This window comes from Oncorhynchus gorbuscha, linkage group LG22 (assembly GCF_021184085.1).
Source record: "Oncorhynchus gorbuscha isolate QuinsamMale2020 ecotype Even-year linkage group LG22, OgorEven_v1.0, whole genome shotgun sequence".
Lineage (NCBI taxonomy): Eukaryota > Metazoa > Chordata > Actinopteri > Salmoniformes > Salmonidae > Oncorhynchus > Oncorhynchus gorbuscha.
Genome location: NC_060194.1, coordinates 41,397,221 through 41,424,016, shown reverse-complemented (window position 1 = coordinate 41,424,016; position 26,796 = coordinate 41,397,221). Strand labels below are relative to the sequence as shown.

Sequence of the window (26,796 nt, the reverse complement as noted above, 5' to 3'; positions counted from 1 at the left end):
ACTGGCATTTCATTTTCAGTTTCCTCAAACTCATTTCTTTAAGTACCTACAGGTTAGGCATTATGTTGCCACTCAACAGGGAGGTAAGGATTCAGTCCATGAGTAAATCTACACCTGATAACTGTGGCTGGAAAGGAAAGAGGTAAAAGGTTTCATTTCCTACATGTACTCTGGTCTCCAAGCTCTGTCGGGGAACGATGAAGCAGCATGATGACCGTGGTCTCATTGTTGAGGATGAGAAATGGGTTGAGTTCTTTTTAGATGCTCAGCATCTTTCATTTAACACAAGGCTCAAGTTGATGCAATTCAATATTTTACGTTAGGGTCTACTTTACACCAGAGGTTAAGATTCATTCTAAATATTCAACATGTTTCCCAAGGTGTAAAACGGGGATGGGCACACTGATGCATATGTTTCTGTCCTGCCCTGAACGAGTCAATTATTGGAAAGACATTATTCCGATCTTATCACAGGCCACTAATATGACAGTACCACTAGATCCTTCCCTTCACTCTTCTTTGAGAGGAATCTGTTCAACCAGTTAATATTGGTAGCAAAACCAGATTCGTTTCATCAGCAGTCAATACAGCCAATAAATGCACATCTTTTATATGGGAAAAGTGACACTCTGTCAAGGAGCTAAAATAACTTCCTATATTCCATCTGAAAAAAATAAACATACAATTATGATGTAATAACCCCTGTGAATTGACTGATGTCTGGGGGGACTTTCAGCAGTTCGAGTCGTCACTTTAGCTGCCTCATTTTCTTAATGTATCACTTGTTTTTGCATTGAATAATATCTTTTCTAGCATTGGATGTGAAGGTCATTCTGTTTTGTTTTATTGTTGTTAATCATTGAAGCCAATACCGGATGAGGGGAGGTGTTCATGTGTTGGGGAAGGAAGGCTTTGGCACAAAGTGCTCCCATTTATCATGCTATTTTATGTAGGTGGGAGGAACAACTGGGAATTATCTGTGTCCTATTTTGTTGATTGTTAAATATTTTTTTTTTTTATAAGGAAATAAATATATTGTAATAAAAAACTATAGTGCTGCTCTACAAGCGTGTTAGCCAGAGAACATTAAACCAACTCGGAAGTTCAAAGATATTCAAAGTTCCTCTATAGAAGCCACTCCTCTGTAGGTATAACTCTGCGGGCCTAATTCAGATAATGCATGCCATAAGGTGCTCAGTTCTTCAAGGCAAGCATCCTCCATCCTCACCCTCAAAATGTCAGTTGAATCTCACATCCTACACTGTGACCGTCAGCACACTGTGTGTTTGTCTTTCAGTATGATATAACCATGCTGTTATGGCAAAATAGAATTTGCTCTTAACGACTTTCCTAAACAAATTAAAGTGCTTACCCACTCCACACCAAGCTGCTCTATGTGGCCTGATTGGTGTAGTAATTTAATGTAATGTAAATGTATATACACTACCATTCAAAAGTGTGCGGTCACTTAGAAATGTCCTTGTTTTTGAAAGAAAAGCACATTTTTGTCCATTAAAATAACATCAAATTGATCAGAAATACAGTGTAGACATTGTTAATGTTGTAAATGACTATTGTAGCTGGAAACGACAGATTTCTTTGGATGGAATATCCACATAGTTGTACAGAGGCCCATTATCAGCAACCATCACTCCTGTGTTCCAATGGCACGTTGTGTTAGCAATCCAAGTTTATCATTTTAAAAGGCTAATTGGTCATTAGAAAACCCTTTAGCAATTATGTTAGCACAGCTGATAACTGTTGTCCTGAACAATGAAGCAATAAAACGGGCCTTCTTTAGACTAGTTGAGTATCTGGAGCATCAGCATTTGTGGGTTCAATTACAGGCTCAAAATGGCCAGAAACAAATAACTTTCTTCTGAATCCCATCAGTCTTTTCTTGCTCTGAGAAATCAAGGCTATTCCATGCGAGAAATTGCCAAGAAACTGAAGATCTCGTACAATGCTGTGTGCTACTCCCTTCACAGAACAGCTCAAACTGGCTCTAACCATTATTTAAAACCTTGTCAACGTCTTGACTATATTTCGTATTCATTTTACAACTAATTTCATGGATAACAAGGAAATGTCTAAGTGACCCCAAACTTTTGAACAGTAGAGTATATTTTTAAAAGGAAGGGAAAGGAATGATGTAAAGCAGTATTTTGGGGAGGTTCAGAACTTTATTTTGTTGGTCGGAACAGTGCAACAGAAGGGGAAAAAAGAATGCTTCTGTTCAGAACGAAACGATTGGAAAATAATTTCAGTTACAACACCTGACACACACACACACACACACACACACACACACACACACACACACACACACACACACACACACACACACACACACACACACACACACACACACACACACACACACACACACACACAATCTACTCACTGTCTGTAGAAAACACCAAACTGAGGGCGGGACAAGCAAGTGCCCCGTCGGGCGAGTGTCCTGTGAGAGAGATCAAACAACATACATTTTGTAATGTTAGTAAAAACATGGTTTAGTATAAACAACAAAATCTGTTTCACTGAACCACTTCCTATTTCCTCAGAGGAGATTAGAGACCACACTTCTAACTCCCAGCTCGATAATGGTGAAACCATGTTGAGCAAAAGCAGAAATAATAATACACAAGCAAATCAGTTCAACATTTTCAAGGATGTTCATGTTCAGACTAGAGCTCTGCTACCCGACTCAGGGCCTGTTTTTCAATAACTAGGGCAGGGCCTGTTTTTCAATAACTAGGGCAGGGCCTGTTTTTCAATAACTAGGGCAGGGCCTGTTTTTCCATCAATAACTTGGGCAGGGCCTGTTTTTCCATCAATAACTTGGGCAGGGCCTGTTTTTCCATCAATAACTTGGGCAGGGCCTGTTTTTCCATCAATAACTTGGGCAGGGCCTGTTTTTCCATCAATAACTTGGGCAGGGCCTGTTTTTCCATCAATAACTTGGGCAGGGCCTGTTTTTCCATCAATAACTAGGGCAGGGCCTGTTTTTCCATCAATAACTTGGGCAGGGCCTGTTTTTCCATCAATAACTTGGGCAGGGCCTGTTTTTCAATAACTAGGGCAGGGCCTGTTTTTCCATCAATAACTAGGGCAGGGCCTGTTTTTCCATCAATAACTTGGGCAGGGCCTGTTTTTCCATCAATAACTTGGGCAGGGCCTGTTTTTCCATCAATAACTAGGGCAGGGCCTGTTTTTCCATCAATAACTTGGGCAGGGCCTGTTTTTCCATCAATAACTAGGGCAGGGCCTGTTTTTCCATCAATAACTTGGGCAGGGCCTGTTTTTCCATCAATAACTTGGGCAGGGCCTGTTTTTCCATCAATAACTAGGGCAGGGCCTGTTTTTCCATCAATAACTTGGGCAGGGCCTGTTTTTCCATCAATAACTTGGGCAGGGCCTGTTTTTCCATCAATAACTAGGGCAGGGCCTGTTTTTCCATCAATAACTAGGGCAGGGCCTGTTTTTCCATCAATAACTAGGGCAGGGCCTGTTTTTCCATCAATAACTAGGGCAGGGCCTGTTTTTCCATCAATAACTAGGGCAGGGCCTGTTTTTCAATAACTTGGGCAGGGCCTGTTTTTCCATCAATAACTTGGGCAGGGCCTGTTTTTCCATCAATAACTTGGGCAGGGCCTGTTTTTCCATCAATAACTAGGGCAGGGCCTGTTTTTCCATCAATAACTTGGGCAGGGCCTGTTTTTCCATCAATAACTAGGGCAGGGCCTGTTTTTCCATCAATAACTTGGGCAGGGCCTGTTTTTCCATCAATAACTTGGGCAGGGCCTGTTTTTCCATCAATAATTAGGGTAGGGCCTGTTTTTCCATCAATAACTTGGGCAGGGCCCGTTTTTCCATCAATAACTTGGGCAGGGCCTGTTTTTCCATCAATAACTTGGGCAGGGCCTGTTTTTCCATCAATAACTTGGGCAGGGCCTGTTTTTCCATCAATAACTAGGGCAGGGCCTGTTTTTCCATCAATAACTAGGGCAGGGCCTGTTTTTCCATCAATAACTAGGTTAGGGCCTGTTTTTCCATCAATAATTAGGGTAGGGCCTGTTTTTCCATCAATAACTTGGGTAGGGCTCTGGTATCACCAAATTGATCACTAATATTTAAAAGCTGAGCCATTTTCCTCATGCTCTGCTACGCAGTACAGTCATATGACTAAGATAAGAGATGGACCTCGGTCAAATATAAGACAGGAGAGATGATTTCACTTAGTCTAAATTAAGAGTGATGAAAAGTTGCTAATAGCTCTCTAATGTCTGGTCATTGAGAAGAGCAGCCCAAGTGCAGTCGTTAGTGTAGGTACTCACAGAACTAGCTGCCATGGACAGAGAAGAGCAGCACATTCCTTTACTAACGGAGGAAGTTAGTCAAGGTTTGAAATAATTACGGTATGTTTTTGTCAAATACTATATTGGTTTGGGCTTAGTCAATTTGCAGTGTACAAATTATTTTTAATTGATTTCCGGGCCCCCAACTAACCCCTGAAGAAATAAATTGTCCAGCAGCTGAAGGTAGTTGGGTACTCATGCTCTAAAAGGTTAACACGCGTCGCCTGTGGCACGGTTATGGAAACATAAGGAACGCATCTTCCATATCAGCGGAATTGTTTACATTTATTACTACACACATTTATAGGGTCAGTGGTCGCATTGGCGTTCAGAAATACGAATTATAAAAATGCAGACCATTGCATTAAAAAAATCACGTGTATTATATTGAAAGTAAGTGTTGTTTTTCTTCAATAGAGTGTAATGGGGAAAGAACTATAGTTTTTCTAAACACAAAATACAGTTGAGCAACACAATTCGGCAGAAAAGAGTTTATCACATGACAACAGAAGTGCAACGCTATTTGGCTAGCGGCTACACAAGTAAATTAGCTTCCAATGAAAAAGCAAGAACAATGCATGGTCATCATATTTCTAATGTTTATCATAGAAAGAATGTAGCCAGTTACATAATTTAATCTTTCAACCGGAGAAAAACTACACTGGAGGAAAGTACGGAAAGTACCGGAGAAAAGTAGCTTAAACAAAGAGGAAGAGGTGAAGCGAGAGGCATAACTTCTCCAGCAGGTGTCATTTACATTAAAATAATTAGTTCACAGAGCGAGGTTTTGTATGGCGGTCAATAAGAGTGTGTCGAATTTGGTTAACAAAAAATGTAAAGCTTATTTGCTACGTGTGGCTTATTTGATCGCGTATATATTTTCGTAATGATTAGATTAGGCAACTGAGAAAATACACTTTATATCGGAGTTGTACCTGTGAGTCACACGCGTATATCTGCTCTCTCATTGGCCAGAATGGTCCCACCTGATCTTGCCTCCTCCCTACTGCCTTCAATTTTTTAAAGACATTTATTTTAGGTTCCGGAGAGGCCACTTCAGTATCCGGTCAATATAACGGATACTCTGTTGCTACACATCAGTCGGAGCGCTGTCCGTCAAGAGCAAAGATATTTCATCTGACTTGAAAAGTGCAAATGAAGCACGAAATTAGTACTTTTACATTCATGATTTGGAATATGAAAGATTAGGTCCTTATGCTTCCAAAACCGCAAGTGACATGTATTAATGTTCAGATTGAGCATCAGGTCTCTTAACTAAACTCACCTTGACAGAAGTTCAGACACACCTACTCATTCAAGGGTTTTTCTTTATTTTGACTATTTTCTACATTGTAGAATAATAGTGAAGACATCAAAACTACGAAATATTACTTTCAAGAAATGTTAGATTCTTAAAAGTAGCCACCCTTTGCCTTGACAGCTTTGCACACTCCTGGCATTCTCTCAACCAGCTTCACCTGGAATGCTTTTCCAACTATATTGAAGGAATTCCCACATATGCTGAGCACTTGTTGGCTACTTTTCTTTCACTCTGCAGTCCAACTCATCTCTTAAAGTAATGGACTGTCGTTAACGTTTTTTAAATTAACTTTTAACAAGGCACACCTGTTAACTGAAATGCATTCCAGGTGACTACCTCATGTAGCTGGTTGAGAGAATGCCAAGAGTGTGCAAAGCTGTCATCAAGGCAAAGGGTGGCTACTTTGAAAAATGTCAAATATAAAATATATTTAGATTTGTTAAACACTTTACTACATTATTCCATATGTATTCTTTCACAGATTTGGATGTCCCTATTATTATACAATGTAGAAAATAGTAAAAAATAAAGAAAAACCCTTGAATGAGTAGGCGTGTCCAAACTTTTGACTGGTACTGTACGTGTAATATAATGGAACAGAGTTTCATTATCAAGAGCTTTGCTCCTAACACCTGTGTGTAACTTTAGAATGTGATATAAAAGCAAAGGCCTTTGTTCAAGAGCCGTATCACAATCGTGATTTAATTGACGTTTAGTTGGGGTATTTGGCTGTGGGAGCGTCTAACGCTGCCTCTAAAAATAACATACAATGTCCTTGGACATTAAGGACTAAAGAGAGGCTCCTTAAGAGTAACTTACATATTGTGTTAGCTAGCTAGGATACCACATAAATAATCTAGCTAACTAGTTATATACATGAAACTTGGAAGCATTGCTTCCATAGGAATGTAAAGCTCATTGTAGCGTTCATAACTATCAAAATAACTTGGTGTAAATCTAAAATGTGTTGTCACAGGAGGAGTTAGCGAACTAAGCATGCTAACTTTAGCATGTGTAGCGAGTAACGATGTTATGACGATAGTAGGGTGAAGCAAGCTCTCTGGCTAAATACATCTATTTGAACACCACTCTAAGAAAAATTAACACACAAATGTCAAACTAACAAACGAAATGTAAACATCAATAAACTGTCTCAATGTTAGATAAAGCACGGGTAACTACTGACCTTAGAAGCAACGCCATTGTTTCTTTAACAGCTGAAACAGGATATGGCGTAACGGATGTTATTATATTTTTCCTGACGGTCCGATTAGTGCTAGACGGGATGCTTGGGACAGCCATACCCAAGCCTAACGACCTAACCATGACCTTGACCCTGACCCCTAACATTAACCTCGACCCTTACCCATTTAAAATGTACATTTCAATCGGGGGTATGTACGTCCCAAGGATCCCGGATATCAAATAACCTGACGGTCCCCGTGAGAAGGTCAGAATGGAAGGTCAAAAGGCCCAAGGAAAAAAATGATCTACACCAAAGATTATATTTTACATTGAAAAAAATGAAAAACATGTCCTCAATTATTGCGGGCAAGCGAGATCAGGTGGGACCATTCTAGCCGATCAGAGGGCAGATATGCACGTGAACAACAGACATACATAGTTTATCTCAAAGTTCCAGAATGCCAAGTGCATCCACTTATATCAGTACATTTGTTAACAGCCTAAACATTACAAAACTTCTATTAGATCAAATAAGCTTCGTGTAAGTCGACACTCTTTCATAGACCTCCATACAAAAAAAGGGTTTATCTCATGGGAACAAATTTTGGGCTGAGTAAATCCTCTCTCTTATCCTTTTCCTCTCTGTCTACACTAAAACTGAGTTTAGGCTATTTGAAATGCTTTTGTCAAAACTTGTTGAGATTTCCCTGAACCCTGCAGCTGTTAGAAGGATTATTTTTGCCAGATTGCAACCATTTTAGGTTTATACACCCCACCCATGGTCGATAATCATAAGGTTAATAAATGATCCCAATAATGAACTAAAGGAGACTGACATTACTCCTTATAGTCCAAGGATCTTACCTGTTCTGTTAAGAGGTGAATTGGCTCTGAAAGTCAAAACAGCCAAATAGTACATCTAAATGTGAATTGATTCTAAATTATTTTTTATTTTTTTATACCTTTATTTAACTAGGCAAGTCAGTTAAGAACAAATTCTTATTTTCAATTACAGCCTAGGAACAGAGAGTTAACTACCTTGTTATGGGGCAGAACGACAGATTTGACCTTGTCAGCTTGGGGATTCCATCTTGCAAACTTTCGGTTACAAGTCCCCAACGCTCTAACCACTAGGCTACCTGCATACAATGTTTATAGTGGAATATATGACAGTTGCAAGCAACAGTATTTTTCAGTGACAACACAGGTGTTCGGAGACGCATATAGCTAATTATCACAGGTACAGTGCATTCGGAAAGTATTCAGACCCCTTGACTTTTTCCACATTTTGTTACGTTACAGCCTAAAACGGATTCAATAAAAAAATGTCCTCATCAATATACACACAATACCCCATAATTACAAAGCAAAAAATGTTTTTCGACATTTTTGAAAATGTATTAAAAATGAAAACAGAAATACCTTATTTACATAAGTATTCAGGCCCTTTGCTATGAGACTCGAAATTGATCCCATTGATCATTCTTGAGATATTCATACAACTTGATTGGAGTCCACCTGTGGTAAATTCAATTGATTGGACATGATTTGGAAAGGCACACACCTGTCTACAGTGTATATAAGGCCCCACAGTAGACAGTGCATGTCAGAGCAAAAACCAAGCCATGAGATCGAAGGAATTGTCCTTAGAGCTCCGAGACAAGATTGTATCGAGGCACAGATCTGGGAAAGGGTAACAAAACACATTCTGCATCATTCCATTTTTAAATGGAAGAGGTTTGAAACCACCAAGACACTTCCTAGAGCTGGCCACCAGGCCAAACTGAGCAATCGGGGAGAAGGCACTTGGTCAGGGTGGTGAGCAAGAACCCGATGGTCACTCTGACAGAGCTCCAGAGTTCCTCTGTGGAGATGAGAGAACCTTCCAGAAGGACAACCATCTCTGCAGCACTCCACCAATCAGGCGTTTATGGTAGAATTGTCAGATGGAAGCCACTCCTCAGTAAAAGGCACATGACAGCCCGCTTGGAGTTTGCCAAAAGGCACCTAAAGGACTCTGACTATGCGAAACAAGATTCTCTGGTCTGATGAAACCAATATTAAACTCTTTGGCCTGAATGTCAAGTATCACATCTGGAGAAAACCTGGCACCATGTATCACTGTAGGGATGTTTTTCAGTGGCAGACACTGGGAGACTAGTCAGTATAGAGGGAAAGATGGCTGGAGCAAGGTATAGAGAGATCCTTGATGAAAACTTGCTCCAGAGTGCTCCAGCCAAGACAACGCAGGAGTGGCTTCGGGACACGTCTCTGAATGTACTTGAGTGGCCCAGCCAGAGCCCGGACTTGAACCCGATCGAACATCTCTGGAGAGATCTGAAAATAGCTGTGCAGCGACGCTCCCCATCCAACCTGACAGAGCTTGAGAGGATCTGCAGAGAAGAATGGGAGAAACTTCCCAAATACAGGTGTGCCCAGTCTGTAATGTCATACTCAAGAAGACACAAGGTTGTAATCGTTGCCAAAGGTGATTCAACAGAGTACTGAGTAAAGGGTCTGAATACTTATGTAAATATGATATTTCCATTATTTTATTTTTTATACATTTGCAAATGTTTTTCTTTGTAATGGAGGTATTGTGTGTAGATTGACGAAGGAACAAAAAACAACAATAATTTAATCAATTGTAGAAAAAGGATGTAACATGACAAAATGTGGAAAAAATTAAGGCGTCTGAATACTTTCAGAATGCAGTGTAAGTTCACTCTGTCTTCCATAACAAGCGCTGTAACATCCGGATGCAGTGTAGTCCACTCTGTCTTCTATAAACAAGCGCTGTAACATCCGGATGCAGTGTAGTCCACACTGTCTTCTATAAACAAGCGCTGTAACATCCGGATGCAGTGTCGTCCACTCTGTCTTCTATAAACAAGCGCTGTAACATCCGGATGCAGTGTAGTCCACTCTGTCTTCTATAAACAAGCGCTGTAACATCCGGATGCAGTGTAGTCCACTCTGTCTTCCATAAACAAGCGCTGTAACATCCGGATGCAGTGTAGTCCACTCTGTCTTCTATAAACAAGCGCTGTAACATCCGGATGCAGTGTAGTCCACTCTGTCTTCTATAAACAAGCACTGTAACATCCGGATGCAGTGTAGTCCACTCTGTCTTCTATAAACAAACGCTTAACATGGAGATATGGCCGTATGGGAACACTAACCCCATAAAGGTGTGTATCAATTTAACCCTGAGTTTAAATCATTATTTTTCTCCCTGATGTGAAAGATAAGGTCCTTCTGCTTCCTAAACCATACGTCAAAAGATGTGTGTTAATGTTCAGACAGAGCGACGCTGCTCAACAAAAGACGCCTTCGTCCAAAGACTCTTATGTGTGATGTAATGGAACTGAGAGTCAAGATCAAGGGCCAAGGTTATACAGGCTGTATATTGACCTAGGTAGTGGATGCACTTATCATTCCATGACCTAATAATACTAATGTTGTAATAATATATTTGGGAATAGGTTACAAGAAAGGACAAACATCATCAACCGCTTCGTTCAGATTAACTTTATTTCATATCGAGACACATTTCAGAGCAATTTATTTTCACACAACACCCCATCTGTCATTTTGTGTGTCCCAATGGCACCCTATAGTCCCTGTATAGAACACTACTTTGACCAGTGCCCATATGGCTCTGGTCAAAAGTAGTGCACTGTGTATGGAATAGGGTGCCATTTGGAACGGAACCCTAGCCTTCAGGACTGATGATTGATGCAATTAATGTTTAGCTTTTGAAGTACATTTTATTTGGTGAAGCAAAAAACAATGTATGATGCATTTGAATGCTACAGCCGTTGTGCAGCATCTTGTTTGTTTGACATTTGGGTTTTGGAAAGTCCTTCCAGTGTAGTTATTGTCAAAACTCAGTAATATCAATCACAATTACAGGCTTTCTTTGCAGCGCTATCCTCTATGATAACCAGAATGGTGTACTGATCCATGCTTAAACAGACAGACAAACACAAAGCACGCACACATACTGTAAAAACACACATACTCTGAGTATACAAAACATTATGAACACCTGCTCTTTCCATGACATAGAATGACCAGGTGAATCCATGTTAAAGCTATGATTCCTTATTAATGTCACTTGTTGAATTGACTTCAAATGAAGGGGAGGAGACGGGTTAAAGAAGGATTTTTAAGCCTTGAGACATTTGAGACATGGATTGTTTATGTGTGCCATTCAGAGGGTGAATGGTCAAGACAAAATATCTAAGTTCCTTTAAACAGGGTCTGGTAGTAGGTGCCAGGTCCACCGGTTTGTGTCAAGAACTGCAACGCTGCTGGGTTTTTCACGCTCAACAGTTTCCTGTGTGTATCAAGAATGTTGCACCACCCAAAGGACATCCTGCCAACTTGACACAACTGTGGGAAGCATTAGAGTCAACATGGGCCAGCATCCCTGTGGAACGCGTTCGACACCTTGTAGAGTCCATAACCCTGACCAATTGAGGCTGTTCTGAGGGCAAAAGGGGGTGCAACTCAATATTAGGGAGGTGTTCCACTTAGTGTATACACACACACACACACACACACACACACACACACACACACACACACACACACACACACACACACACACACACACACACACACACACACACACACACACACACACACACACACACACACGCACACACACACACACACACACACACACACACACACACACACACACGCTAGCAGCAGTTACAGTGGTAATATACGCTTATTTTCAGTGGTAATGTAGGCTGATTTTCTGATTTACTGATTAAGTAGGCTTTTTGTTATTTTCAAAGACAAAATACATTTTGTAAGATAGTTTTGCTGTTCTTTGCTTAGCTAGACCTTGCATACACACGTACTCACTCATTCACACACACACAGAAATTCAATCTTAACAATAACACATTTCTGAACGTTAGTAATATGTCTCCAGTTCCACCCAACCTATAACAGAGAAAGATTAAAATGAGTCAGACAAGAATGATTGGATTAGTCATCATTACATAGTCTTCCTCTCAGTGCTTTAATATGACAAAACCCTTTTAACGCAGTGACTCTCTGATCCCCAGCACATCAATATGATTATTAACATGACTGATTAACATGAGAAAATAACTGTCACGATGAATGATCTTTTGTGAATCTCTCTATTAGTCTCTTCCTTACAGAACAGACACTCAGTGACAGACAACTGACATCTTCAGTGACTCTCTCTATGTCATTCTATGTCATTCTATGTCACTATGTCACTATGTCACCCACCTCCAGGATACCTCCTGATGATGAGCTTGCGGACCTCATCGTAGATGAAGATGAGGAGACTGTAGGGGAGGGCACAGAACCACCAGGAGACCCTGAAGGAGAGAGAGGGAGAGAGAGACAGAGAGGGAGTCAGAGAGGTGGAGAGAGGCAGAGAGGGAGAAAGAGACAGAGAGGGAGAAAGAGACAGAGAGGGAGAAAGAGACAGAGAGGGAGACAGAGTGGGAGAGAGAGACAGAGTGGGAGAGAGAGACAGAGAGGGAGAGAGAGAGACAGAGAGGGAGAGAGAGACAGAGAGGGAAAGAGAGAGATAAATAAGGGAGGAGTGTTTGATGGAGTTCATTGTCAAATCTATTCAGGTTCATTCTGAATCCTTGAGATGATAAGAGGGTGTGATCTGAGCAAGGCGTGTGAGGGACTTGTTTTAGGAGTGTTTAGGGTGTTGCAGAGTGGAGACGTGTGTCGTACTGACTTCAGAGGATACAGTTAATTATCAAATCCACGTAGTCGAGGGTGTGATATGAGAAAAGCGTGTGAGGGACTTGGGGGTAGAATTAAAGACAAGGGGTATCGGGGATGGGATGTCCTTGTGTTTAGGGTGGTGTGTGGTACTGACTTCAGGGGATACATGCGGAGGGCGATGTCCATTCCTGGGCAGTAGGATAAAAATGCAGCCAAAGCAGTCTCAGCAAACAGGCCAAAGATCAGGATACGATTCCTATTGGAGATGGAGATGGGAGAGTTGGCCAAGACAAGTTTAGATTTTTAACAAATGAAAATAATATATATAGTTTATTATTTAACCTTTATTTAACTAGGCAAGTCAGTTAAGAACAAATTGTTATTTACAATGACGGCCTACACTGGACAAACCCAGACGACGCTGAGCCAATTGTGCACCACCCTATGGGACTTCCAATCATGGCCGGTTGTGATACAGCCTGGAATCGAACCAGGGTCTGTAGTGACGCCTCTAACACTGAAATGGTTGGTTGTGATACAACCTGGACAAATACAGTACATACTTATACAAAGTAAAACAAATTCTATTCCCTATATACAACAGTACACTACTTTTGATCAGAGTCCAATGGGCAGTGCACTACTTTTGATCAGAGTCCAATGGGCAGTGCACTACTTTTGATCAGAGTCCAATGGGCAGTGCACTACTTTTGATCAGAGTCCAATGGGCAGTGCACTAGTGTGCCATTTGAGACTTTTCCACCCACTTCATGCCCTGCTGAAAGACAGAGTTCCTCCTGGTCTTGCAGATGATCACGTCGGCCCATTGCACCACCACGATGCTCACAAAGAACGAGGTGTGACACGTGAACTCAATAATCTTCCGCTGCTCGTAGGTCTGTGAAAGGAACACACGTCTTACAATTGGAAACCTGTTGTAGTTGTGATTAAAAAGAAACACTCTTGATGCTTCCAACAGTTTACATTTTTTATTGACTACACTTTTGTATTTTTATTGATGACAGTAGTATGTCAAGGTGTGCGAGTTTACGTTCTAAAAAAAACGTTGCTGTGGATCTGATAAATATAGCTACTGACTATATGGATGTGTTAAACCCTCTCAGTCTCACCCACTGCTGTCCATAGCTGTCCTCCACCTCGTTGTTGGCACGGTCGTCCCAGTTCAGACGGATGCCCAGCAGGGTCTCTGGCCAAAAGCCATTCTCAGCCAGGATCACAAAGTAGGTGAAAAAACCAGCCAGAGCCTGAATCATACCTGGAGAGAGAGAGAGAGAGAGAGACAAGTCCATCAGGAAAATATAATACCTGTTTCAATAACTGGCATGAACAACAGAGGGCAAAAAGACAAAGTGTAAAAAGACAAACTACGTCCCAAGTTGGCAACCTATTCTCTTTTTGGCGCACTACTTTTGACCACTACCCCTATGGGCCCTGGTCAAAAGTAGAGCACTATATAGGGAATAGTATACCATTTGGAACATGCGCAAAATAATTTGTTACAGTACAGTACTTGTGTACAACCATTGATGTGTGCTTTAGTTCTGAGGTGGACAGACAAAAGGCTAGCATCCCAAATGGAGCCTTATTCCCTATATATTGCACTACTTTTGACCAGGGCCCATAACAGGGTTCCATTTTAGGACACAGAACATGGATGAGCCTGTCAGGTATTCTGACCTATCTGTCCGTAGGCCATGCTGATCAGTCTGTCGTTCACCAGCTTGTCTGTCTTTGGGCACCTGGGCTGACGTTTCATAATGTCACTCTCAGCCGTCTCATAGGCCAATGAGATAGCAGGAACCTGTAACCACAGATAGGGGTGAGAGGAGAGGGATTTAAAGAAGAGAGATGGAGAGAGAGAGAGAGAGAGAGAGAGAGAGAGAGAGAGAGAGAGAGAGAGAGAGAGAGAGAGAGAGAGAGAGAGAGAGAGAGAGAGAGAGAGAGAGAGAGAGAGAGAGAGAGAGAGAGAGAGAGAGAGAGAGAGAGAGAGAGAGAAAGAGAGAGAGAGAGAGAGAGAGAGGGGGAATTTTGAGACAATGTATGACAGACAGAACAATGTGACAAAGTTATACGTTTCGTAATAAGAAAAGGCCTTGACTATTGGTTGAAGGTATTACCAGTGAGGCAACAACGGGGCAATGTATGAGTTGAAGTGGAAAATGGACATAACCCAGTGTGAGACTAGAGTCCTCACAGCAGTGGTTACAAATCCAGTTTGCTTTACAAGATTGAGTAGCTCTCACCCTGACCCAGGGCAGGGTAGTGGTGAGTTATAGATTGAAAGGTAATGTACGATCAAGCTGAGAGAATGTCTGCTTGTGACTGAGTGTCGAGGAGCAGAAATATGACCTGTGCATATAAAGTGGAAAAGGGAAACCTGCACTCACTGAAATAGTCTTTAAGATGTAATGTTCTTTAGCAGCAGAAGAAAAGCTCAAACAAATGGACTGCTAAAGAACATTACAACTTAAAGGGACCACTTTAATGGTGATCCTCCATTGAGCTTTTACGTCCAGGAATAATGCTTCATCTGTGTCCGGGAAACTGCCCCAAAGACTTTCAGTGTGTGGGTTTTCCTTTTCCAATCAGTTTAGCGGGTCCTTACCATGTCTGTGCCCAAGTCGATACAGAGGATGGTGACGGTGCCCAGGGGCAGGGGAATGCTGGCAATGATGAAGAGGAGGAAGGGGCTGATCTCTGGAATGTTACTTGTCAGTGTGTAGGCGATAGACTTCTTCAAGTTATCAAAGATCAGACGACCTGTTTGGAATTGAAGAAGAACAGATAGATTAAGTTTTTTTTTCCTTCCTTCCTTGCCTCCTTGCTTCCTTCCTTCCTTGCTTCCTTGCTTCCTTCCTTCCTTCCTTCCCTTCCTTCCTTCCTTACCTTCCTCCACTCCAGTGACAATAGAGGCGAAATTGTCATCCAGGAGGATCATGTCTGCAGCCTGCTTGGAGACGTCAGACCCAGCAATCCCCATAGCAACCCCAATGTCAGCCTTCTTCAGGGCAGGCGAGTCGTTCACTCCGTCCCCAGTAACCGCCACGATTGCCCCCTAGAACAAGAGAATTCCGAGTCAGTAAATAAGACCAGACCTCAGTCTCAACATCAACAGTGAAGAGGCGACTCCAGGATGCTGGCCTTCTAGGCAGAGTTGCAAAGAAATAGCCATATCTCAGACTGGCCAATAAAGATAAAAAATTAAGATGGGCAAAAGAACACAGACACTGGACAAAGGAACTCTGCCTAGAAGGCCAGCATCCCGGAGTCGCCTCTTCACTGTTGACGTTGCGAATGGTGTGGTGTTATGCAGTTACTATTTAATGAAGCTGCCAGTTGAGGACTTGTGAGGCGTCTGTTTCTCAAACAAGACCCTCTAATGTACTTGTCCTCTTGCTCAGTTGTGCACCAGGGCCTCCCACTCCTCTTTCTATTCTGGTTAGAGCCAGTTTGCGCTGTTTTGTGAAGGGAGTAGTACACAGCATTGTACAAGATCTTCAGTTTCTTGACAATTTCTCACATGGAATAGCCTTCATTTCTCAAAACAAGAATAGACTGACGAGTTTCAGAAGAAAGTTATTTGTTTCTGGCCATTTTGAGCCTGTAATTGAACCCACAAATGCTGATGCTCCAGATACTCAACTAATCTAAAGAAGGACAGTTTTATTGCTTCTTTATTCAGGACAACAGTTATCAGCTGTGCTAACATAATTGCTAAAGGGTTTTCTAATGATCAATTAGCCTAAAATTATAAACTTGGATTAGCTAACACAACGTGCCATTGGAACACAGGAGTGATGTTTGCTGATAATGGGCCTCTGTACGCCTATGTAGATATTCCATTAAAAAATCTGCCGTTTCCAGCTACAATAGTCATTTACAACATTAACAATGTCTGCACTGTATTTCTGGTCAATTTGATGTTATTTTAATGGACGAAAAAATGTGTTTTTCTTTCAAAAACAAAGACATTTCTAAGTGACCCTAAACTTTTGAACAGTAGTTTAAGTTTTATGGAATGACGATTTTGGGGCAATTTTCACATCAAATATTTTTCTCTAGGGATAATAGCTTCCCAGTATCTAACTCTGAACAGGATAATAGATTGAGAATCCCTGACTCATGCTTTAATTATAGAGACTCAAACACACACACACCCGCACACACACAAGCGCACACACAGACATCCTTTCACCGTTCTCTGGCAGCCCTCTACGATGATGAGTTTCTGCTGAGGTGATGTGCGGGCGAACACTATCTCAGTGTGGTTCCTGAGTAGGTCATCCAGGTACTCTGCACTCATGTCCTTCAGGTCCCCTCCATGCACCACACAGGCCTTTGCATCCCTGGAAGAGACACACAGACACCAGCCCCCAGTGAAAAACCACACAAATACACAGATATACACACACGGGCGCGAACAGTCACACACACAAGCTCTCACATATGCACGGACGCACGCACGCACACACACACACACACACACACACACACACACACACACACACACACACACACACACACACACACACACACACACACACACACACACACACACACACACACACACACACACACACACACACACACACACACACACACACACACACACACACACAGACTCTCTGGGAGAGAGATGCAGATACAAGCCAACAGTGGGAGGGGTTTTGTTTAGTTTATTTAAAAATGTAAAACAAGGTACACATATAACATTATGCACGTGATTAAGGATCATCTAGGATAAACACAGAAAAGTAAACCGTTTATTTCCATTGTGGTCTTCCTTCATGGTCGCATTTGTCAAATGTGTCACGGTAAAAAAACAGAAGCAACAATGTAATGACATATTAGAACAACACACACACACACACGCACGCACGCACGCACACACGCACACACACACACACACACACGCACGCACGCACGCACAAACACCTGGGGTTGACTTCACTTAGGGGAATATTCAGTCTTTCAGCGATGTCCTCCACAGTCTCGTTGCCCTCGGAGATGATACCCACGCCTTTAGCGATGGCTTTGGCAGTGATGGGATGGTCGCCAGTCACCATGATGACCTGACAGCATAGAGAATCATAAACATCATATGTCATCTATACCTGTCACCGTGACGACCTGACAGCATAGAGAATCATAAACATCATCACAACTACAAACACATCATATGTCATCTATACCTGTCACCGTGACGACCTGACAGCATAAACATCATCACAACTACAAACACATCATATGTCATCTATACCTGAATAAGCATAAGAATCATAAACATCATATGTCATCTATACCTGTCACCGTGACGACCTGACAGCATAGAGAATAATAAACATCATATGTCATCTATACCTGTCACCGTGACGACCTGACAGCATAGAGAATCATAAACATCATCACAACTACAAACACATCATATGTCATCTATACCTGTCACCGTGACGACCTGACAGCATAGAGAATCATAAACATCATCACAACTACAAACACATCATATGTCATCTATACCTGTCACCGTGACGACCTGACGGCATAGAGAATCATAAACATCATCACAACTATAAACACATCATATGTCATCTATACCTGTCACCGTGACGACCTGACAGCATAGAGAATCATAAACATCATATGTCATCTATACCTGTCACCGTGACGACCTGACAGCATAGAGAATAATAAACATCATATGTCATCTATACCTGTCACCGTGACGACCTGACAGCATAGAGAATTATCAACATCATATGTCATCTATACCTGTCACCGTGACGACCTGACAGCATAGAGAATTATCAACATCATATGTCATCTATACCTGTCACCGTGACGACCTGACAGCATCTCTATACCTGTCACCACATGAACTGTACTTCTGCTTGTTCCTTGTTTTCTCATTTATAGACTTGCAGGAGAATATATTGTTGGATTGTTGGATTGGTTAATTGATTGATTGGTTGGTTGATTAATTTATTTGTTAGTTGGTTGGCTTGTTGGTTGGTTGATTTATTGATTAGTCAGTTAGTTGGTTGGTTCATTCACTGATTAGTTCGTTGGTGGGTTGGTTGATTCATTCATTCATTTATTTGTTAGTTGGTTGGCTGGCTGGCTGGTTGGTTGATTTATTGATTAGTTAGTTAGTTGGTTGGTTGATTCATTGATAAATTAGTTTGTTGGTTGGTTTATTCACTGATTAGTTAGTTCATTGGTATGTTGATTAATTGATTAGTTTGTTGGTTGGTTGATTAATTGATTAGTTAGTTGGTTGGTTGGTTGGTTTATTGATTAGGTGGTTGGTTGAATGGTTTGTTGGCTGGTTTATTGATTAGGTGGTTGGTTGAATGGTTTGTTGGTTGGTTTATTGATTAGGTGTTTGGTTGAATGGTTTGTTGGCTGGTTTATTGATTAGGTGGTTGGTTGAATGGTTTGTTGGTTGGTTTATTGATTAGGTGTTTGGTTGAATGGTTTGTTGGTTGGTTTATTGATTAGGTGGTTGGTTGAATGGTTTGTTGGTTGGTTTATTGATTAGGTGGTTGGTTGAATGGTTTGTTGGTTGGTTTATTGATTAGGTGGTTGGTTGAATGGTTTGTTGGTTGGTTTATTGATTAGGTGGTTGGTTGAATGGTTTGTTGGCTGGTTTATTGATTAGGTGGTTGGTTGAATGGTTTGTTGGTTGGTTTATTGATTAGGTGGTTGGTTGAATGGTTTGTCGGTTGGTTTATTGATTAGGTGGTTGGTTGAATGGTTTGTCGGTTGGTTTATTGATTAGGTGGTTGGTTGAATGGTTTGTCGGTTGGTTTATTGATTAGGTGGTTGGTTGAATGGTTTGTTGGTTAGTTTATTGATTAGGTGGTTGGTTGAATGGTTTGTCGGTTGGTTTATTGATTAGGTGGTTGGTTGAATGGTTTGTTGGCTGGTTTATTGATTAGGTGGTTGGTTGAATGGTTTGTCGGCTGGTTTATTGATTAGGTGGTTGGTTGAATGGTTTGAATGGTTTGTTGGTTGGTTTATTGATTAGGTGGTTGGTTGAATGGTTTGTTGGTTGGTTTATTGATTAGGTGGTTGGTTGAATGGTTTGTTGGCTGGTTTATTGATTAGGTGGTTGGTTGAATGGTTTGTTGGTTGGTTTATTGATTAGGTGGTTGGTTGAATGGTTTGTTGGTTGGTTTATTGATTAGGTGGTTGGTTGAATGGTTTGTTGGCTGGTTTATTGATTAGGTGGTCGGTTGAATGGTTTGTTGGTTGGTTTATTGATTAGGTGGTTGGTTGAATGGTTTGTTGGATGGTTTATTGATTAGGTGGTCGGTTGAATGGTTTGTTGGTTGGTTTATTGATTAGGTGGTTGGCTGAATGGTTTGTTGGTTGGTTTATTGATTAGGTGGTCGGTTGAATGGTTTGTTGGCTGGTTTATTGATTAGGTGGTTGGTTGAATGGTTTGTTGGTTGGTTTATTGATTAGTTGGTTGGTTGAATGGTTTGTTGGTTGGTTTATTGATTAGGTGGTTGGTTGAATGGTTTGTTGGTTGGTTTATTGATTAGGTGGTTGGTTGAATGGTTTGTTGGTTGGTTTATTGATTAGGTGGTTGGTTGAATGGTTTGTTGGTTGGTTTATTGATTAGGTGGTTGGTTGAATGGTTTGTTGGCTGGTTTATTGATTAGGTGGTTGGTTGAATGGTTTGTTGGTTGGTTTATTGATTAGGTGGTTGGTTGAATGGTTTGCTGGTTGGTTTATTGATTAGGTGGTTGGTTGAATGGTTTGTTGGCTGGTTTATTGATTAGGTGGTTGGTTGAATGGTTTGTTGGTTGGTTTATTGATTAGGTGGTTGGTTGAATGGTTTGTTGGCTGGTTTATTGATTAGGTGGTCGGTTGAATGGTTTGTTGGTTGGTTTATTGATTAGGTGGTTGGTTGAATGGTTTGTTGGTTGGTTTATTGTGCCACTCACCTTAATCCCTGCGGAGCGGCATTTCCCCACAGCGTCGGGGACGGCGGCGCGAGGAGGGTCAATCATGGACATGAGACCAACGAAACACAGCCCTTTTATGGGGAAGTTGACTTCCTCACAGTCAAAGGAGAAGCCCCGAGGGAACTGGGCCGGAGACAGTGGCAAGTGGCAGAACCCTGATGGAGAGAGAAACACAACAAACAGACAGGAACTCTTATTTTTGTCATTTTTGGTTTGGAAGGAGATCAAGGTTCTGATGTTCTTTTGTATTTTATTGAGTGTTTATGTTGGGACAGATATATGGAACCGATCAGGAGATGGAACGTGAAGAGGAAAGGCACAGATAATAGCCAGGTGTGGTCCGGATATAGAAAACATAATGCCGTTTTGGACTCAACCTGTGTGCTGTAGTGTACGTACCTAGAACTCTCTCTCCCAGCCCTCCCAGCTCCATGTAGGCACTCTGGAAAGCTTCGTTCCAGTTGGCGTCCATTGGAACCTCCTGGCCGTGGATCAAGATGGTGCTGCACCTGAGAGACGCACAACAGCGGTTATTCATTCACCTGTTGCTGTCAGTCAGTGAGATACAGTCCCTTCAGAAAGTATTCATTCCTGTTGACTCATTCATTCCTGTTGACTCATTCATTCCTGTTGACTCATTCATTCCTGTTAACTCATTCATTCCTGTTGTCTCATTCATTCCTGTTGACTCATTCATTCCTGTTGACTCATTCATTCCTGTTGACTCATTCATTCCTGTTAACTCATTCATTCCTGTTGTCTCATTCATTCCTGTTAACTCATTCATTCCTGTTGACTCATTCATTCCTGTTGACTCATTCATTCCTGTTGACTCATTCATTCCTGTTAACTCATTCATTCCTGTTAACTCATTCATTCCTGTTGACTCATTCATTCCTGTTGACTCATTTATTCCTGTTGACTCATTCATTCCTGTTGACTCATTCATTCCTGTTGACTCATTCATTCCTGTTGACTCATTCATTCCTGTTAACTCATTCATTCCTGTTGACTCATTCATTCCTGCTGACTCATTCATTCCTGTTAACTCATTCATTCCTGTTGACTCATTCATTCCTGTTGACTCATTCATTCCTGTTAACTCATTCATTCCTGTTGACTCATTCATTCCTGTTGACTCATTTATTCCTGTTGACTCATTCATTCCTGTTGACTCATTCATTCCTGTTGACTCATTCATTCCTGTTGACTCATTTATTCCTGTTGACTCATTCATTCCTGTTGACTCATTCATTCCTGTTGACTCATTCATTCCTGTTGACTCATTCATTCCTGTTGACTCATTTATTCCTAGCATATTCATTACACAGGTGCACCTTGTGCTGGGGACAAAAAAAGGCCAGTCTAAAATGTGCAGTTTTGTCACACAACATAATGCCACAGATATATAGTTTCTATGGAGCGTACAATTGACAGATAATTGAATGTTCATTTTTCCACATCAGCCCAGGACCTCCACATCTGGCTTCTTAACCTGCGGGATCATCTGAGACCAGCCACCCGGACAGCTGATGAAACTGTGTGTTTGCCAACTGAAGAATTTGTGTACAAACTGTCAGGAACCGTCTCAGGGAAGATCATCCACGTGGTCGTCATCCTCACCAGGGTTTTGACCTGACTGCAGTTTGGCGTTGTAACCGACTTCAGAGGGAACATGCTCTCCTTTGATGGCAACTGGCTGACTGGAGAAGTGTGCTATTCAATGAGTCCCGGTTTCAACTGTACCAGACAGATGGCAGACAGCATGTGCATCGTGTTATTTGCTGATGTCAACAATGTGAACAGGGTGCCCCATGGTGGTGGTGGGGTTATGGTATGGGCAGGCATAAGCTACTGACAATGAACACAATACGAAAGCGTGTTCCAGTTCCCGCCAATATCCAGCAACTTCGCACAGCCATTGAAGAGGATTGGGACAACATTCCACAGGCCCCAATCAACAGCCTGATCAACTCTATGCGAAGGAAATGAGTAGCGCTGCATGAGGCAAATGGTGATCCAACCAGATACTGACTGGTTTTCTGATCCACGTCCCTACCTGTTTTTTTTTAAAGGTATCTGTGACCAACTGATGTCATATCTGTATTCCCGGTCATGTGAAGTCCATGGATTAGGACCTAATGAATTCATTTAAAGTGACTGATTTACTTAAATGATCTGTAATTCAGAAAAAATCTTTGAAATTGTTGCATGTTGCGTTTATATTTATTTCGGTGTAATTCCATTACGAGGTATTGTGTGTAGACCAATCACACATTATATTCATTTAATCCATTTTAGATTCAGGCCGTAACACAACAAAATGTGGAAAAAGTCAAGGGGTATGAATACTTTCTGAAGGCTCTGTATGATCTGCCAGCTGATCACTGTAAGGTTGTATTCAGGTCATGTGACAAATAAAATATGGATCTACCATAGAATTGGATAGAGGGCACCTCTATGTAACTTTGGCATAATGGTTTCTTTGACAGCATGAGCAGCACCATTGAGCACTGTATCCAAATATCTCTATACAACTCTTTGGTATCTACACATTGAGAGACACAGTGGTTAATCAGGTTTGATGTAAATAAAAACCTGTCCAATATTCTTTCAGGTGCTCCCTTCATAACGAGTAGGTGGCCATTTTCATTGTCCTCTTGTTCATGAATGGATAGCTTTAAAAGGAGAGAGAGATGGTAGAAGACAAGAATATAAATTAGTGGGAAGTGGTTTTTACATTTTCAACTTTTTATCTTTGCAGTCATTACATATTTGGTGGTTCAATGGACTTGGAAAGTTCTGTATGTGTTTTTTTTACAATAAATAAATCAATGTTGGTTTATGCAGTTGTTTCTTTGATGTATATGTTTGTGTAGTAAATGGTTGTAGGGGGTAAATATACCTGGTACTTGTTGGTTGAGTTGAAGGGTATCTCTCCCACCTTGGCGTTTCTTTCTCTCATGGAGCGGACACACCCACAGGAGAGCTGAATACATTTCAACAGAGCAGATTCTGACGCATCGCCCGCAGTGTCCCTCTAAGAAACACACAGCATCAAACAGTCAGGAGGAGACCGTCTGTTCACATTGTCAGAATGGGTTGCTGGCTGGGAAAACGTTGTCAGTACTTTCAGTGTGTATTTATTGTAGCAGTAAATGAAGGGATTTTATTAGATTCAATGTCTGCTTCCCCAAAATGTTTTGTTTTTTAAGCAGATGCTTTAGCAACTTACAGTAGTGAGTTTATACATTGTACTGGTCCCCTGTGGGAATCGAACCCACAACCCTGGCGTTGCAAGCACAAATGCTCTACCAACTGAGCTACACTATTTCCTATTAAGTGCATTAAATAGGCTCCATTTTGGAATGCAGGCAGTGGGTGTGTCTAACTTACGTTTAGTGTAAAGTGGCGCTTCATGGAGTTGAATAGAGCGTGTCGTTGCTACAAAGCATGTTTTACGTGCCATCTAGCCAACTCTATGTGAACGTTCCCTACCTTCAGAATGGGGAGGTTTTCCTGCCCGGCTTTGAACTCAGCACGGTTACAGAGTCCAGCCACGCGGGACAGAGCGTGCCATGTAGCCGAGCTCTTGTCAAAGGTAGCACCTGAGAAAGAGAACACATGAGAAGCATTAGACATTACAGAGGGAGAGTGTACTGTATCAATGTGACTGAACTAGGGTTGCACAATTCTGGTTACTTTCCCCACATTCCCAGGTTTTCAAGAAATTCCCGGTTGAAGGATTCCCAGATTTCCTGTGTTTTTCATCCTGATTCTGGGAATCTTCCAACTGGAGCACCTGAAACCCCACCTTTTAAGGAATACCTAACCCTAGACTTGAGGATTGATGCACTGTGTCATTGTGAATTAGCTCTATCAGTATCAGCATTCATATTATAATTCAGCTCATTTTTCAGAGCAGAGTAGTCCACTAATTCAATGTGTCTGGTTGAGTGTAGAAAAGACAGGTGATGTCTGTGGGTGGTCTCACCAGACTGGTCCTCCGTAGTGTCGGCCTCATGGATCATGTTGTCGAACCACATGTGGGCCACGGTCATGCGGTTCTGGGTCAGGGTGCCTGTCTTGTCGGAACAGATGGTGGATGTAGAACCCAGGGTCTCCACAGCCTCCAGATTCTTGACCAGGCAGTTCTTCTTGGCCATACGCTTGGCAGTGAGGGTGAGACATACCTGGGGGGGTTAGATGGAAGGATGGATGGATGGATAGAGAGAGAGAGAGAGAGAGAGAGAGAGAGAGAGAGAGAGAGAGAGAGAGAGAGAGAGAGAGAGAGAGAGAGAGAGATATGGATGGAAGGATGGATGGATGGATGGAGAGAGAGAGAGAGAGAGAGAGAGAGAGAGAGAGAGAGAGAGAGAGAGAGAGAGAGAGAGAGAGAGATGGATGGATGGATGGATGGATGGATGGATGGATGGATGGATGGATGGATGGATGGATGGATGGATGGATGGATGGATGGATGGATGGATGGATGGAGAGAGAGATGGATGGATGGATGGATGGAAAGAGAAAGATGAATGGAGGATGGATGGATGGATGGATGGATGGATGGATGGATGGATGGATGGATGGATGGAGAGAGAGATGAAAGGAAAGAGAAAGATGAATGGAGAGATGGATGGATGATGGAGAGAGAGAAATGGAGAGATGGATGGATGATGGAGAGAGAGAGATGGATGGATGGATGGATGATGGATGGATGGATGGATGGATGGATGGATGGATGGAGAGAGAGAGAGAGAGTTTGGGTTTGAATCTGGCCCACTGCTCTTAAGGGCTCCACACAGTCTATGCAATGGATCCTCAACAGATCCGACGGAGCTTTGTTTGCGTAGTTCTCCACGTAGTTCTATGTACTTTTGTGCAGCTGAATTGTTTTGCAACATGACGCGAAAGGAGCTCCGTAGCGTAGATGGTGATATCCCTCTCCACCTGTCACGCCTTGGTCTTAGTATTTTGTGTTTTCTTTAATTATTTGTTCAGGCCAGGGTGTGACATGGGTTTATTGTGTTGTCGTATTGGGGTTTTTGTAGGCATTGGGGATTGTGGCTGAGTAGGGGTGTCTAGCATAGGCTTGGCTGCCTGAGGCGGTTCTCAATCAGAGTCAGGTGATTCTCGTTGTCTCTGATTGGGAACCATATTTAGGTAGCCTGGGTTTCACTGTGTATTTTGTGGGTGATTGTTCCTGTCTTTGTGTTTGCACCAGATAGGGCTGTTTCGGTTTTCATTATTTTCATTTCATTACTTTTGTAGTTTCTGTTGTATAGTTTTCCTTCATTAAAATATCATGAATCATCATCACGCTGCATGTTGGTCCGATCCTTGTTCTACCTCTTCGTCAGAGGAGGAGATAGAAGAGAACCGTTACACCACCTCTCTGTCCTATCCAATAAATAATACATACGTAAGGAGAAGAACTTCCCCACTCCTTATTTTTAAAAAAAATTGGCCCATATAACAGTCGGACTCACAGTGACGGTCGCTTTGACAGACGAGCATCCTGTCCAGTGGTGTACAGGAGATGGGCTCCTGCACTATGTGTCATTCTGTCTCGGACATACAAAGCTTAACTCACAGTGACTGTGGCCAGCAGGCCCTCGGGGACGTTGGCGACGATGATGCCAATGAGGAAGATGACGGCCTCCAGCCAGGTGTACCCCAGGATGATGGCCAGGATGAAAAAGCTGACCCCCAGGAATACAGCCACGGCCGTGATCAGTTGAATGAAGTGTTCGATCTCCATATTGATGGGAGTCTGGCCCGTCTCCAGCCCAGAGGCCAGGGTGGCAATACGACCCATCACTGTGTGGTCTCCAGTCCCTACTACTACGCCGTGGGCTGTACCTGAGGGAGGGAGTGATGGGGGGTCAGGTCTCCCTTGTAAAACAACTGACTTCCTATATAAATAAAGGTTAAATAAAAATCAATGAATAAAAATACAGGAAAGGATTTGTCCTACTGACCCTCCACACAGTTGGTTGAGAAGAAGGCGATGTTTCGAGTCTCCAGGGGGTTCTCATGGGTGAACTCCGGTGTGCGTGTCTGAGGCTCTGATTCTCCAGTCAGAGAGGAGTTATCCACCTTCACACACAGACAGAAAAAAGTTATCGAGAGAGAGAGAAAGAGAGCAACTACATGATCCAGCCTTCTTGGACTCCCTCCCACCTCCTCCTCT

The 26,796-nt window shown here is 42.1% G+C and overlaps 2 protein-coding genes across 2 annotated transcripts in view; both read right to left on the bottom strand.

Moving 5' to 3' along the window:
• Positions 1 to 6,953, bottom strand: part of LOC124010068 (succinate dehydrogenase cytochrome b560 subunit, mitochondrial-like) — a 28,723-nt gene extending 21,770 nt beyond the window's left edge. The window contains exons 1-2 of the mRNA XM_046322405.1: positions 6,869 to 6,953; positions 2,405 to 2,464 (exon numbers count right to left, since the gene is read on the bottom strand). Coding sequence (XP_046178361.1) covers positions 2,405 to 2,464; positions 6,869 to 6,885 — 77 coding nt within the window. The 5' untranslated portion in view covers positions 6,886 to 6,953. The remainder of the gene's footprint in view (positions 1 to 2,404; positions 2,465 to 6,868) is intronic.
• Positions 6,954 to 11,459: 4,506 nt separating this feature from the next.
• Positions 11,460 to 26,796, bottom strand: part of LOC124009310 (sodium/potassium-transporting ATPase subunit alpha-2-like) — a 33,814-nt gene continuing 18,477 nt past the window's right edge. The window contains exons 7-24 of the mRNA XM_046320976.1: positions 26,585 to 26,702; positions 26,197 to 26,465; positions 24,595 to 24,793; positions 24,099 to 24,208; positions 23,506 to 23,640; positions 23,199 to 23,278; positions 21,000 to 21,109; positions 20,580 to 20,755; positions 17,563 to 17,699; positions 16,823 to 16,973; positions 15,514 to 15,682; positions 15,233 to 15,387; positions 14,305 to 14,428; positions 13,737 to 13,882; positions 13,374 to 13,504; positions 12,761 to 12,862; positions 12,148 to 12,239; positions 11,460 to 11,829 (exon numbers count right to left, since the gene is read on the bottom strand). Of these exons, the coding sequence (XP_046176932.1) occupies positions 11,801 to 11,829; positions 12,148 to 12,239; positions 12,761 to 12,862; positions 13,374 to 13,504; positions 13,737 to 13,882; positions 14,305 to 14,428; positions 15,233 to 15,387; positions 15,514 to 15,682; positions 16,823 to 16,973; positions 17,563 to 17,699; positions 20,580 to 20,755; positions 21,000 to 21,109; positions 23,199 to 23,278; positions 23,506 to 23,640; positions 24,099 to 24,208; positions 24,595 to 24,793; positions 26,197 to 26,465; positions 26,585 to 26,702 (2,433 nt within the window). The 3' untranslated portion in view covers positions 11,460 to 11,800. The remainder of the gene's footprint in view (positions 11,830 to 12,147; positions 12,240 to 12,760; positions 12,863 to 13,373; positions 13,505 to 13,736; positions 13,883 to 14,304; positions 14,429 to 15,232; positions 15,388 to 15,513; positions 15,683 to 16,822; positions 16,974 to 17,562; positions 17,700 to 20,579; positions 20,756 to 20,999; positions 21,110 to 23,198; positions 23,279 to 23,505; positions 23,641 to 24,098; positions 24,209 to 24,594; positions 24,794 to 26,196; positions 26,466 to 26,584; positions 26,703 to 26,796) is intronic.